This window comes from Myxocyprinus asiaticus, chromosome 15 (assembly GCF_019703515.2).
Source record: "Myxocyprinus asiaticus isolate MX2 ecotype Aquarium Trade chromosome 15, UBuf_Myxa_2, whole genome shotgun sequence".
NCBI classification, from domain to species: Eukaryota; Metazoa; Chordata; class Actinopteri; order Cypriniformes; family Catostomidae; genus Myxocyprinus; species Myxocyprinus asiaticus.
Window position 1 is genome coordinate 5,663,569 of NC_059358.1, and position 15,738 is coordinate 5,679,306.

A 15,738-nucleotide genomic window follows, 5' to 3' on the forward strand; every position below is an offset into this window, starting at 1 on the left:
TACATAAGTATTCACAGCCTTTGCCATGACACTCAAAATTGAGCTCAGTTGCATCCCGTTTCCACTGATCATCCTTGAGATGTTTCTACAACTTGATTGGAGTCCACTTGTGGTAAATTCAGTTGATTGGACATGATTTGGAAAGGCACACACCTGTCTATATAAGGTCCCACAGTTAACAGTGCATGTCAGAGCACAAACCAAGCCATGAAGTCCAAGGAACTGTCTGTAGACCTCTGAGACAGGATTGTATCAAGGCACAGATCTTGGGAAGGGTACAGAAAAATTTCTGCAGCATTGAAGGTCCCAGTGAGCTTCCTTAGAGCTGGCCGCCTGGCCAAACTGAGCGATCGGGGGAGAAGGGCCTTAGTCAGGGAGGTGACCAAGAACCCGATGGTCACTCTGACAGAGCTCCAGCATTTCTCTGTGGAGAGAGGAGAACCTTCCAGAAGAACAACCATCTCTGCAGCACTCCACCAATCAGGCCTGTATGGTAGAGTGGCCAGATGGAAGCCACTCCTCAGTAAAAGGCACATGTCAGCCCGCCTGGAGTTTGCCAAAAGGCACCTGAAGGACTCTCAGACCATGAGAAACAAAGACTGAACTCTTTGGCCCGAATGGCAAGCGTCATGTCTGGAGGAAACCAGGCACCGCTCATCACTTGGCCAATACCATCCCTACAGTGAAGCATGGTGGTGGCAGCATCATGCTGTGGGGATGTTTTTCAGCGGCAGGAACTGGGAGACTAGTCAGGATCGAGGGAAAGATGAATGCAGCAATGTACAGTACATCCTTGATGAAAACCTGCTCCAGAGCGCTCTGGACCTCAGACTGGGGTGAAGGTTCATCTTCCAACAGGACAATGACCCTAAGCACACAGCCAAGATAACAAAGGAGTGGCTCCAGGACAACTCTGTGAATGTCCTTGAGTGGCCCAGCCAGAGCCCAGACTTGAACCCGATTGAACATCTCTGGAGAGATCTGAAAATGGCTGTGCACCAACGCTCCCCATCCAACCTGATGAAGCTTGAGAGATCCTGCAAAGAAGAATGGGATAAACTGCCCAAAAATAGGTGTGCCAAGCTTGTAGCATCATACTCAAAAAGACTTGAGGCTGTAATTGGTGCCAAAGGTGCTTCAACAAAGTATTGAGCAAAGGCTGTGAATACTTATGTACATGTGGATATTTTTTTAATTTTTTTATAAATTTGCAAAGATTTCAAACAAACTTCTTTCATGTTGTCATTATGGGTATTTTTGTAGAATTTTGAGGAAAATAATGAATTCAATCCATTTTGGAATAAGGCTGTAACATAACAAAATGTGGAAAAAGTGAAGCGCTGTGAATACTTTCCGGATGCACTGTATATTACCAGTTCTCCAAGGGTATGCAAACTTTTGAGCACAACTGTACATGTATGGCATCCTTTCCATTCCAGTGTCCTTTGAATTCCTGCTTGAATTTTTGCACCAGGAGTGGCATAAATTCACCTAACAGCAATGTGAAAGACTGGTGGAAAGCGTGCAAAGATGAATGAAAGCTGTGATTGAAAATCAGTGTTGTTCCACCAAATATTGATTTCTGGACTCTTCCTAAGTTAAAACATTAGTATTGTGTTGTTTAAAAATGAATATGAACTTGTTTCTTTGCATTAATTGAGGTCTGAAAACACTATCATTTTTGTTATTTTGACCAGTTGTCGTTTTCTGCAAATAAATGTTCTGAACAACAATATTTTATTTGGAATTCGGGAGAAGTGTTGTCAGTAGTTTATAGAATAAAACAAAATGTTCATTTTACTCAAACACATACCTATAAATAGTAAGTCCAGAGAAACTGAACATTTGGTGTGGTCTCTTCATTTTTCCCAGAGCTGTGTGTGTGTATGTATAATATATACAGTATATAAATAGTTTCATTAGTAAACTTAACAAACATTATTGAATAATGTTTAACGGTTATTGTACATTCAAACAGTTAGAAATATCATGAAAAATTTGATTATTATATTTTAATATTCATATTAGAATGTAAACCAACTACTGATTACTGTTAAACATTATACTGTATAATGTTGGTTAATAATTTGGGATAGTTCACCCAAAGTTGAAATTTCTGTCATTATTTACTCTTCCTCGTGCTATTCTTAACCCAACTTTTTTCTTTCGTTAAACACAGAAGGAGATGTTAGGCAGAATGTTTAGTCTCAGTCACCAGTCACTTTCATTCTACAGCAAAAGGAGAAAAAATATGCAATTTGAGTGAATGGTGATTAAGACTAAAATCTTCTTTTGAGTTCCACAGAAGAAATAAAGTTAGATGGGTTTAGAACAACATGAGGGTGAGTAAATAATGACACAATTATCATTTTGGGTGAACTATCCCCTTAATAAATGTTATAAGGTGTTTCCATTTTTTTAATCGCTGATGATAATAATTATAATGTTTTGTGTAAGTGTTTAACAGTCTGTGCTTTCATGTGTAGCGATGTACTGCAGTACGCCAGACTCTCCGCTGCACGGCTTTGTGGTCAGTCAGACGGGTGGTCACATCAACAGCGTTGTTCGTTGGGCTTGTGATCGTGGCTACCGGCTCATCGGGAAAAATATGGCCGTCTGCAAGAAGACTGAGATCGGTTATCTGGCCTGGGACTCGTCTGTGCCGGCATGTCAAGGTGTTGCTTTATTTTCTCAAAATCATAACTGTATTTCCTTGAATAGACTGCTGAGGGCAAATTTAGAAAAAGTCACTTGCAAAGCACTATTGTTTGCTTTAACCTTTATTGCCAAAACTCGCAGCTCTGTTTAATTATTTTTTAAAAAGGAATAGTTCATCCACAAATTAAAATTCTGTCGTTATTTACCCTCATTTCACTCCAAACCCGAATGTCATTTGTGTCCAAACACACAAATATTGAAATGCAAAATATCAAGGAAACACTGACATTATTAGAATATTTGAAATGATTTGCACTTTCTTGCCAGATGTGGCCTTTTGTGTTATTGATGTGTTATGGATGTGTTATTGTGTCAGGTGCCAACAACATTGATCAGTTGACGCTTTGTTTTTGCTAATTAATGCCACTGAATGAGTGTCTGCTTTCTGCTTAGCTGCTATTAGCATTTTATGTGAGTGCAATTGTTATGTTTGATTTATTTGATTAGATTTTTAGCACTCAATAATTGGACATCCCATTCATTTTCATCACTGTATTGATGCCATTTTGAGCAAACTCTATCACCTTTTTCAAGTGTTTAATTAAAATTTTCTGCTATATCTGGCTAATTACAGCACTGTCTGCTCACACCTTACAGTCTTAAGACCTTCCATTCCAAGTGTGCACTCATTAGGGTCAAAACAGAGGTGTGTCATTCCTGGTATGCAGTACCTTTTGAGCTATGTAAGTTTAATAAATGAGTTTGCTTGTGTTGCAATTCAAGAAAGAACTTCTATAAAAGGGGATGACAGACTTTCGCATATATGCTCTGTTTCAGCTCAGCCACTTGAACAAGATTAATTATAACTTGATTATTAACACAATGGCAAGAAAATGGATGTAAATAAAGAGTTAAAGTTAGCCACTGATAGGTGATCAGAATTGACAGTTACATTACTTGAGGGTGCTTTTTATATATATATTATTATACAGATTTCTATCATAACAAACAGGATGAAATGATTTAAAAACAAACCAAATAATACCACAAAACATTACAGAAATTATCAAATCTATTGCTATACACACTGATGTTTGTGCTGTTGTTGTCCTACCAAATGATCTCACGGAGGATGATGTTATTAGGGAACTGGCTTTTGTTAGTTAAATGGATAGTGCAAAAGACTAACAGGATGGAAAGTGATATTGAGGAAATAAGAACATTTATTGATTGCCAAATAAAACAATATTCCCAAGACCATGAGTCTTGTTAGAAACATTTCTACATGGAAAGAAAAAATGGCAGTTTTTCATTTAAGAAGCATAAAGATATATAAGATACACTAGGATATGATACAATATGAAAGGATACAATACGAAACAACATGACAGGATATGATACGATGCAACATGCGATATGATATAAATGATATGATACAATAGTATTGGATATGATCGGACAGGATGCAATATGATAGCATATATACTATAAAAGTTCCAGACAACTTCCGCCTTATTTAGCAGCATAAATCTAGCAAATGTATTTTTATTGGCAATGTTTTTTAATTATTCAATGTAAATTTATAACACTATACTTTGTAGTACATTTCCCTGGATTTAGTTAAAAAAAAAAAAAAAAAAAAAAAAGTTATCTATGCTGCGGTGAGGTTTGTAATACAGTTGCTGAAGAATGAAAGAAATGTTTGACTCTTTTTCTCTTTAGACTTCTGTAGTCCACCAAACCTGTACTGTATATGTGAAAAGTGTCCATAGGATAGGATAGGGATGGGATGGGATGGGAAGGAAAGGGATAGGATAGCATGGGATGGGATGGCATGGCATGGCATGGCATGGCATGGGATGCAATAGGATGTACAGTATATGGTACGATACAATAGGATATATTATATGATATGATACAATGCGATAGGGGATGAGATAGAAGAGGTTAGGATGGCATGTGATGGGAAGGGATGGGATAGCTTGGGATGGCATGGGATGGGATGCAATAGGATGTACAGTATACGGTACGATACAATAGGATATAGTATATGATATGATACAATGCGATAGGGGATGAGATAGGAGAGGAGAGGTTAGGATGGCATGTGATGGGAAGGGATGGGATAGCTTGGGATGGCATGGGATAGGATGCAATAGGATGTACAGTATATGGTACGATACAACAGGATATGTTATATGATATGATGCAGTGTGATAGGGTATAGGATAGGATAGGGAGGGATGGAATGGGATGGAATAGGGTGTGATAGGATATGCACAATATGATACAATAGTATATGATATATGATATGATACAATACGATAGGATAGGAAAGGATAGGATAGGGAGGGATGGGGTGGGATGGAATTGGGTGCGATAGGATATACACAATACGATACAATAGAATATGATATATGATACAATATTATACAATAGGATAGGATAGATAGGATAGGATATGATATATGGTGTGATATGATACAATGTGGTAAGACAGGATATGACACAATTCAATATGCAAGGATAGGATGGGATAGGATTGGATAAGATAGGAAATTATGTGATTTATGATACAAAACAATATGATTCAGTGTGGTAAGATAGGATATGACACAATACAATATGCGATGAAAGGATGGGATGGGATAGGACTGGATAAGATAGGAAATTATATGATTTATGACACAAAAAAAACGATACGATTCAGTGTGGTAAGATAGGATATGACTTGATAGGATATGTGAGGATAGGACAGGATACAATGTGATATGATGTGATAAGATGTAATATGATATATATGATGGAGCCATTTACTGCTTAGTAGGAATGACTTAGGTGAACTGATTATCCAGTATGTGGAAATGAATTGTTGTGAGAATTGAAGGCAGAAGTAGTAATGGGAACTCTGTAAGGAAGGGGTTAATTCTGTGTTCAGTTTGAGGGGATTGAATCAATGGCATTAACCTAACCTCCCTTCACCTTCTGGATAATTAAGCAGACAAGACAAGTGTGTGTTTGTGTACCCCAGAGCTTTGGTTCAATAATTTGTGTAGATGGCATTTGTGGATAGGTTAAATGAATCACCCCTAAAGTTTCTATTCCCTATAATAAAGTTCTAGCCTATTCTTGATTACAGTTAACTCTTAAATTTACTCACCCTGATGTTTGGTTTTTAACACAAAAGGTGAATTGTTGAATAATATCCTGGCTGCTGTTGTCCACATAATGAAAGTGACTGGGGGCTGAAGCTGTTAAGCTCCAAAATGTAAGAAAAAAAAAAAAAAGATAAATCATAAAAGTAGTACATACGACATGCTAGTATTTATATGGTGCTTTTCGGAGCTTGACAGACGTGGCCACTATCAACTCTTGTTGTATGGTAAACAGTGGTAAGATTAGACAAAAATTCTCCTTTTGTATTCCACTGAACAAATAACTATGTTTGGAAACACATGAGGGTGTGTAAACAATGACAGAATTTTCATGTTTGGGTGCACTGTTCCTTTAAGAACCACATCTTAAAAATAATTGTATTTTTATGTTTATGGTTTTGATGTGAAGTCAAGCTCATCTCCATGTATTTTTTAGCCGTATCCTGTGGGACCCCAGTGGCCCCTGTGAACGGAGGCGTCCTAGCTGCTGATTATTCCGCAGGAACACGAGCCACATACTTCTGCAATGATGGCTTCCGACTCTCCTCTAAAGAGGTGACCAGCGCTGTGTGTCAGGCTGATGGCACATGGAGTAACCACAATAAAATCCCTCGCTGTACAGGTGAGAGCAGATGCCACGTGTAACAAAACAACTGATTTCAGATTGCTTGAAAGTTGTGTGATTTTAATCAATGTCCATTAGCTTTGAGGTGATCTGTATGCAACTAGTTTGAACTATGCTGGTACATAAAGATTAGCTTATCATAACAGAGGTCATTTACATACAGAAGTCTCAAATACAATAGCAAAAACAGCTTGCTTCAGTCTAAGAGTCAGAAACGGTTGGAAAATGGTCTTGGAAAAACTCAGATAGGATTGTGTTTATGCAAGAAGCCTTGAGAAACATTATAAGTGGACTTCAAAAGTGTTGAGTATGTCTGTTGTTAAAATGTTATGCTACTGATTTTCTCACAGTGGTGGTGTGTCCCAGTATCGGCTCCTTCACGTTGGATCATGGCAAATGGAGGATCGTCAACGGCTCTCGTTACGAATACGGCACCAAAGTGGCCTTTACCTGTAACCCTGGCTACTACCGCATTGGCCCTGCCCACATTCACTGTACATCCAATGGGACATGGAGCTGGAGAAATGAACGACCTCGCTGCAAGAGTGAGTTATGCTCTTAATTGTTGCTCAAAAATGAATACTGTTCAAACAATGACATCAAATCCCAGACCTTATTAAAAGCATGCCAATTTTTAAGGTCAGCATGTGCAGACAGCAAGACTTATGATTTTGTCAATTGAGAGCTGAAGTGTGAAGATCAGCAATGTTTGTGGTGTCTTGAGAACAGGGACACTCATCGACAGGCTCAGATGCAATCTGCACTTTATTTGCATTTTCTGTGTTGAATTTATAGAAAAATTGGAAGAATTGTGCAGAATGGATTTAAACATGTTAAAGTGTGTTAAAAGCAACTCTGAGTACTATACTTTTATTGGTAGCTGAAAGCATTTTCAAAATAGCCAAAATATTTAAGAAATATTCAACGCAATGGGGGGGGGGGGGGGGGTAATCTGTTTGATTACGACTTCCAAACTCGAAAGTAGAAACTTTCCAGGTGGTGTTCTATGGCGATATCGCCATAATCAAAATATCATATGCAAATTCCATTGCCCCTGTTTGTGTGGGATAAAAAATAAACATTACTTTCTGACAGCTAAATGAGGTGGGAAACCTGAGCAAATCCAGTTGCATGTGTGTAACCACCGCAGTCATTCATCGGCAGGTGCTGTCCTCAGATGGTTGAGTTCTCAATGTTGTGCGGAAAACAATCGTCTGTCGTAACTACACCGATGATGAATGTGTGGATGCCTCCCATATGAGAGCCACAATCCAAATCCAAACAGGCACTTTCTGACTGATGTTATCTGACACAAGAGTGAACACAGTGCCGTGGCAATTTAAAAAATGACAACAATCAGACGGAAAGTGATGAGAAGTTGAAAGCAGATGAAATAATGATGCTGCTGCAGTATTCTTGCACGGGCTAACACTCTGCGGTAGATCCAGAAATGTTTTTTCATGTATATAAAATATCCCTGACCTCCTCAAACATTCACTTCCTATCTGTAATTCCAGGTGCTTTTAATTGACTCATATGCTGATAATACTTCGTTCAGTTCAGTGTCTGATGTGGGATACTCTTCTTTGATATCTAAGATGAAAAATGTTGTTCTATTTCTCTGAAGATGATGTCTAAGGAAATGAAATGACAGAAATTGAGGTAGATAAACAATGTAATGCATGCTAACATTTGTTGTAAAGATGTACAGTTATCAAGATACAGTAGGATAATTTAACATGTTTTGCACCCCTTTCTCTGTAAACATTCACTAAGTGTTTTTAATGATCATATAATGTAGGAACTTTAAATCTTTTGTGTGTTTTATTTGCGTAAAAGTGAATGTTTATCATTAACACCATATGAAAATAATTATTGTGGAGTTCTATGAAATTCCAACTTTCCGAGTTTGTTTTTCTATGTAAACATGCACTAGATGGACGTCTTTGACCGCTGCACTGCATCTTGCTGTTTTTCAGCATATTGTTCGAGAAACAGCATTTTTTAGATGCCATGTCAGGTTAAAAAGAACCTCAAGTTTTAAAAACACATCTCAAGAATTTATCATTTAATAATTTAAACTTATTTAAAGGTGCACTCAATAACTTTTTGTTTGTGTCATCTTGGACTTAGTGACACCTAGTGGTGTGGATGCAGCATCATTCAAAATCATTAGTTTTCAGTTGTAGATGCCATTGTAGAAATTCACTAATGACAATCAGCCATTATTAATTTAATCCAAGAGTTAAAGTGTCCAATTACAAGGTGGTTGTTGAGATTAAGCGAGTAGTATTCAGCTGGTCATGTGATTCTAAAATGGCAGCCCCCATGAGGGTGCCCCTGCCCCATGTAGAATAAAACAGCTTTAATAAGGTTATGACTAGAGTCCTCATCTCATGTGAGCAGTCATGATTTTATACATATGTTTCAAAATTACAATTCATTTCTTTAGGAGTAAATCTTTCTTAATGGGGCAAAAATTACAGAGTGCACCTTTAAAAAATCTGTCCTTTTAAAAAGTAAATATTAGTTACAACAAAGAACTAATTATATAGGTAATTATATTTAAGCTATTTAAGGGGGCAACATCTTTATAAATGTAAATATATTTTCATTTGTTCATGTATTACATTTAGAGCAATATTTATCTGGCACAAAACTGAGGATCTTTATTACTGTGATAACATAAAAATTTAACAGATTTTTAAAAACAGTTAAAAAGAGACAAAAGATACACTAACAGCCATGCTACTGTCACTTTACTGAAAAATGTAGTTACACTCAACTGACAGCATTTGTGGCATAATGTTGATTACGAAAATAATAATAATAAATTCAACTCATGCCTCTTCTTTAAAAATAAGCAAAAATCTGAGTTACAGTGAGGCACTTACAATGTAAGTGAATGGGGCCAATCTGTGAACATTACTTACAGTTTCAAAAGTAGGCCTATAGCCACAAGATGTAAACAATATGTGTGTTACATTATTTTAGTGTGATTAAATGGCTTATCTTTATATATTTATTTTAAAGAAACCGAGGGACGAGTCAAAATAAATGTTTGTGGTAATCAACATTATGCCACAAATGCTGTCGATTGAGTTTAAATTGAATTGAACCTGGAATATTCCCTTAAGTTAGTAGCATCACTACTTTTAGTTAGCTTTAGGTACTCTGCAACACTGGATATGTACAAATGTGTTTCAAAGAGTGTTGTGCAAATCTTGAGTATGAATTGTTGTTATCCCAAACAGCCAGTAAACTGAGATTCCTCTGTTCAACAAGCTATTTCTCAAGATATTTTCCTTGTTTTGGTATATATTTCCTCTGTGTGTTTTCTGGGGGGTTAAAAATGGCAGTGGACGGGGCTTTCAATTTGGGTGTAAATCACAGTTAAAGATTTTGACTCGATCCATTCTGTGTTCTCAATTGCCTTTTACTGCAGTCATTTCATGCGGAGAGCTGCCTACTCCTCCTAATGGAAAGAAAATTGGGACACAGACGACCTTCGGAGCCACGGCCATTTTTACCTGTAACTTGGGCTACATTCTGGTGGGCTCAACTGTACGGGAATGTTTGCCATCGGGTCTTTGGAGCGGAACGGAGACGCACTGTCTCGGTAACACGACAAACCTCCTCTCTTTCAAAACATCACCTCTGTTAGGCATTGTCATCAGCATAACCTTTTAACTCAAACTGGGTCCTCGCATAAGGCATTTAGTTGTCTTTATTTCCATAGCAACAGTGGTAAAGGCTCTGTTCCAAAACCTAGTGAGTCCCCTTCATAGGCATCATTTTAAGGCATCATAGATACGCTCAAAGATATGGTTCCAAATGATACGTGGTTCCAAATTGACCAACTATCCTTTGTGGAGAAGGCCATTTCAAAATGTTTAGCGGTAGATACTTGTAGAAATATTATAAATATAAATGTTTTCTGGTTTTAACTGGTCTCCCAGCCTGACCAGCTGGCAATTACCTAAACCCTTTGGCTAGGCTGGGATACCAGCTAACCACCATAGACTGGTTTAAGCCCTTTTTTTTCTCAGCAATGTAGGTTTTGGAACAGAGCCAGAGTCCTTGTATTCTTCATGTTTCTCCATCACATGCTCCTGAACACACACTGCACAAGCATTTTTGTGTAGTAGAACAATTTCAAGTTCAAAGGATGCAACAGGAAATGAAGTGATGCTGGAATGGGACAGAGGTACAGAAATGATTGGTGCATTAGTTCAGCAGGCGCTTTGCTCTGTGAAGTGTGCTGGCTTCTGTGGAGCTCCGTCATCAATTAAATCACAGGAAACAACTGACAGCTTTTGCTTTGCTATCTTTCTGTCTCTCCCATCACATCATCACTGAATAAAACAATATTGTGCATTAAAGTGTCCACCAAAAGATTCCTCAAATCACTTCCCCAGATCCTCAGTCTTATATGTTGTGGTTGCATCAATATTGCTGTTTTTGTTCTCAGCGTTTGATCATGAATATGTCTATAGAGCGCAACAGTGATTACCCACTTTTTCAGTGGCCTTGGTTCTGGATATGTTTTTCAGATTAATTTTTTCCATAAGTGTTTCAAAAAATTATTCTACGCCATGAACCAAACCAGCCACCTTCAGGATGAATGACAACATAAGCTTTGATTTGAAGAAGAAAAACAACTAAAGATGAATTTAGACAAAATCAAAGGTACTTAACATCTTAAATGAGGAAATGAACTATAATCTAAAACTTTGATAAAAAATAAAAAAAAATCCGAAACTACTGATTTAAAGTTGTTGATTATAAGTATAGAAGTATATTGCAAAATATTTAGATATAAACAAATATTTTAAGAGTTTGAGAGTGTAGGGTAACCGACTCGATTGGGTCATGAACAGTTCAACATGGGAGTGGGCGGTTGCTGCAGAGCTCTTTTGCCGTGGTTTGTTTGCCTTCAGCATTCATGGGTAGCGTAGTTAAAGTTTAAATAATGCACACTGATGGCTTCAACAGAAGTGTATACAATCACTTAATAACCCCAGAACTCACGGTAGGTCTGTCTTTAAAGGTTTTTAAGTTATTGTTTCAAATCAATTCACTTATGGAAAAAATTAATGGGATTTTTACTTCCAGAACCAGACTGTTGCACTCTATTTCCCTTTCCATGGTAACAGTAACTTCTCAGATTGGTAGAGCTGCCTTCAGGATCATGGGTAGTGTAGCTCTTCATTGGGACTTTGCCTATAAACAGCTTTTTAAAAATGTTTAAAAGTTGAAATCAGACTTGTAGCTTCTACATAGGCATATTTTATCGTTTAACAATCTTGGAGGGTGTGAGATGATATATTCCCAATGCTCTTCCTCTAGCTGGTCATTGCGGCATTCCAGAAAGGATTGTGAATGGTCAAGTGATCGGTGAGAACTTTGGGTACAGGGATACGGTGGTGTATCAGTGCAACCCAGGTTTCCGGCTCATCGGATCTTCTGTGCGCATCTGCCAACAGAATCACAACTGGTCTGGGCAGCTCCCATCCTGTGTGTGTAAGTTTTTCAGCAGTACAAGCATAATGAGCGTTGTTGGAAACATTTGGTTTGCATCCAGGGGATTAGATTAAAATGTAATGCAAAATAAAACCCAATTTAATCAATGACAGGCAAGGCATCAAACAAAAATGTGTAGAACAGGAAATGCTGACATTGCCAATGAAATGTTTGATGAGGGAAAACACCACTTGAATTTGTGTGGGTGATTTGGATGTTCGCCTTGTTCTGTGCTAGCTTGCCAAAGCGTAAAGCTTCTTCGAACATGCTTGCAAACAAGATGATTTTTTTTATCAAGAGTTGGAGATTCTCCTACAGTACATATTAAAGCTGATGGGTGTAATTTATTTGATGGTAAAATACTTTCTCCTGTCTCAACGTTATATGCAGGGGCAACTGTAAGAACACTATTTTTAGGTTGATTCCTGCCTAAAATTGTATACAAAGCATTCCTCTGTTAGTTTGAGTGACCCAACAAGCCCGACACAGCAGCATTAGCCCAACCGATGCTGTAAATTTGGGCTGGGACTATCTGTTTTCCAATCAATGGAAAACCGTGAGAGTGTAAAACCTGTTTGAAAACTATTATTTTTGCGATTCATTTTGGTGACACTAGTAGCACAGAAATTACACACTTCAGAAGTGTTGTAATAAGAACATTATTTAAGATGTAAAGTTGTTCAAATGGTTGTTTTTGTGGAAGACTACTGTTCTAGGGGGATGAATTTCTAGTTATTTTTCACCGATGTTGCATTGTCATGGCAAAGATGTTGTAAAATTGGATAAAACTTTACACAGAAATGGTAAATAAGCGATTTTATAGCACTAAAATCATGTTAACATGCATATTGTTTATGTCTTGTCGCTATACTTTTGAAACAGTGAGTATTTTAACATTTGCGGATTGGCCCCATTCACTTCCATTGTAAGTGCCTCACTGTAACCCAGATTTATTATTTTTTTAAAGAAAAGGAGGGACAAGTAATGTATTTTTGTGGTAATCATTATGCATTAATTAACATTATGCCACAAATGCTGTTGATTGAATTTAACTTGTATTGAACCTGGAATATTCCAATAAATGGAAACTTCACCCAAAAATGAAAATGACATAATTTACTCTCCCATCATGTTGTTTGAAACTCATGTGACGTTTCAAGTTTTTTAATGAATTTCACGTCTTTTCAATAAAATGGCAGTGGATTGTGCCTTTTTTTTATATACAGGTGCATCTCAATAAATTAGAATGTCGTGGAAAAGTTCATTTATTTCAGTAATTCAACTCAAATTGTGAAACTCGTGTATTAAATAAATTCAATGCACACAGACTGAAGTAGTTTAAGTCTTTGGTTCTTTTAATTGTGATGATTTTGGCTCACATTTAACAAAAACCCACCAATTCACTATCTCAAAAAATTAGAATATGGTGGCATGCCAATCAGCTAATCAGCTCAAAACACCTGCAAAAGTTTCCTGAGCCTTCAAAATGGTCTCTCAGTTTGGTTCACTAGGCTACACAATCATGGGGAAGACTGCTGATCTGACAGTTGTCCAGAAGACAATCACTGACACCCTTCACAAGGAGGGTAAGCCACAAACATTCATTGCCAAAGAAGCTGGCTGTTCACAGAGTGCTGTATCCAAGCATGTTAACAGAAAAAGATGCACAACCAACCGAGAGAACCGCAGCCTTATGAGGATTGTCAAGCAAAATCGATTCAAGAATTTGGGTGAACTTCACAAGGAATGGACTGAGGCTGGGGTCAAGGCATTAAGAGCCACCACACACAGACGTGTCAAGGAATTTGGCTACAGTTGTCGTATTCTTCTTGTTAAGCCACTCCTGAACCACAGACAACGTCAGAGGCATCTTACCTGTGCTAAGGAGAAGAAGAACTGGACTGTTGCCCAGTGGTCCAAAGTCCTCTTTCAGATGAGAGCAAGTTTTGTATTTCATTTGGAAACCAAGGTCCTAGAGTCTGGAGGAAGGGTGGAGAAGCTCATAGCCCAAGTTGCTTGAAGTCCAGTGTTAAGTTTCCACAGTCTGTGATGATTTGGGGTGCAATGTCATCTGCTGGTGTTGGTCCATTGTGTTTTTTGAAAACCAAAGTCACTGCACCCGTTTACCAAGAAATTTTGGAGCACTTCATGCTTCCTTCTGCTGACCAGCTTTTTAAAGATGCTGATTTCATTTTCCAGCAGGATTTGGCACCTGCCCACACTGCCAAAAGCACCAAAAGTTGGTTAAATGACCATGGTGTTGGTGTGCTTGACTGGCCAGCAAACTCACCAGACCTGAACCCCATAGAGAATCTGTGGGGTATTGTCAAGAGGAAAATGAGAAACAAGAGACCAAAAAATGCAGATGAGCTGAAGGCCACTGTCAAAGAAACCTGGGCTTCCATACCACCTCAGCAGTGCCACAAACTGATCACCTCCATGCCACGCCGAACTGAGGCAGTAATTAAAGCAAAAGGAGCCCCTACCAAGTATTGAGTACATATACAGTAAATGAACATACTTTCCAGAAGGCCAACAATTCACTAAAAATGTTTTTTTTATTGGTCTTATGATGTATTCTAATTTTTTGAGATAGTGAATTGGTGGGTTTTTGTTAAATGTGAGCCGAAATCATCACAATTAAAAGAACCAAAGACTTAAACTACTTCAGTCTGTGTGCATTGAATTTATTTAATACACGAGTTTCACAATTTGAGTTGAATTACTGAAATAAATGAACTTTTCCACGACATTCTAATTTATTGAGATGCACCTGTATATATATATATACAGGTGCATCTCAATAAATTAGAATGTCGTGGAAAAGTTCATTTATTTCAGTAATTCAACTCAAATTGTGAAACTCGCGTATTAAATAAATTCAATGCACACAGACTGAAGTAGTTTAAGTCTCTGGTTCTTTTAATTGTGATGATTTTGGCTCACATTTAACAAAAACCCACCAATTCACTATCTCAAAAAATTAGAATATGGTGACATGCCAATCAGCTAATCAACTCAAAACACCTGCAAAGGTTTCCTGAGCCTTCAAAATGGTCTCTCAGTTTGGTTCACTAGGCTACACAATCATGGGGAAGACTGCTGATCTGACAGTTGTCCAGAAGACAATCATTGACACCCTTCACAAGGAGGGTAAGCCACAAACATTCATTGCCAAAGAAGCTGGCTGTGCACAGAGTGCTGTATCCAAGCATGTTAACAGAAAGTTGAGTGGAAGGAAAAAGTGTGGAAGAAAAAGATGCACAACCAACCGAGAAAACCGCAGCCTTATGATTGTCAAGCAAAATCGATTCAAGAATTTGGATGAACTTCACAAGGAATGGACTGAGGCTGGGGTCAAGGCATCAAGAGCCACCACACACAGACATTACAGTTGTCGTATTCCTCTTGTTAAGCCACTCCTGAACCACAGACAACGTCAAAGGCGTCTTACCTGGGCTAAGGAGAAGAAGAACTGGACTGTTGCCCAGTGTTCCAAAGTCCTCTTTTCAGATGAGAGCAAGTTTTGTATTTCATTTGGAAACCAAGGTCCTAGAGTCTGGAGGGAGGGTGGAGAAGCTCATAGCCCAAGTTGCTTGAAGTCCAGTGTTAAGTTTCCACAGTCTGTGATGATTTGGGGTGCAATGTCATCTGCTGGTGTAGGTCCATTGTGTTTTTTGAAAACCAAAGTCACTGCACCCATTTACCAAGAAATTTTGGAGCACTTCATGCTTCCTTCTGCTGACCAGCTTTTTAAAGATGCTGATTTCATTTTCC

At 38.0% G+C, this 15,738-nt stretch overlaps 1 protein-coding gene across 1 annotated transcript in view; it reads left to right on the forward strand.

The window, feature by feature from the left end:
• Positions 1–15,738, forward strand: part of LOC127453076 (CUB and sushi domain-containing protein 3-like) — a 435,789-nt gene that overhangs the window by 328,779 nt on the left and 91,272 nt on the right. The window contains 5 exon segments of the mRNA XM_051719109.1: positions 2,487–2,675; positions 6,250–6,435; positions 6,789–6,983; positions 9,884–10,057; positions 11,788–11,961. Of these exon segments, the coding sequence (XP_051575069.1) occupies positions 2,487–2,675; positions 6,250–6,435; positions 6,789–6,983; positions 9,884–10,057; positions 11,788–11,961 (918 nt within the window).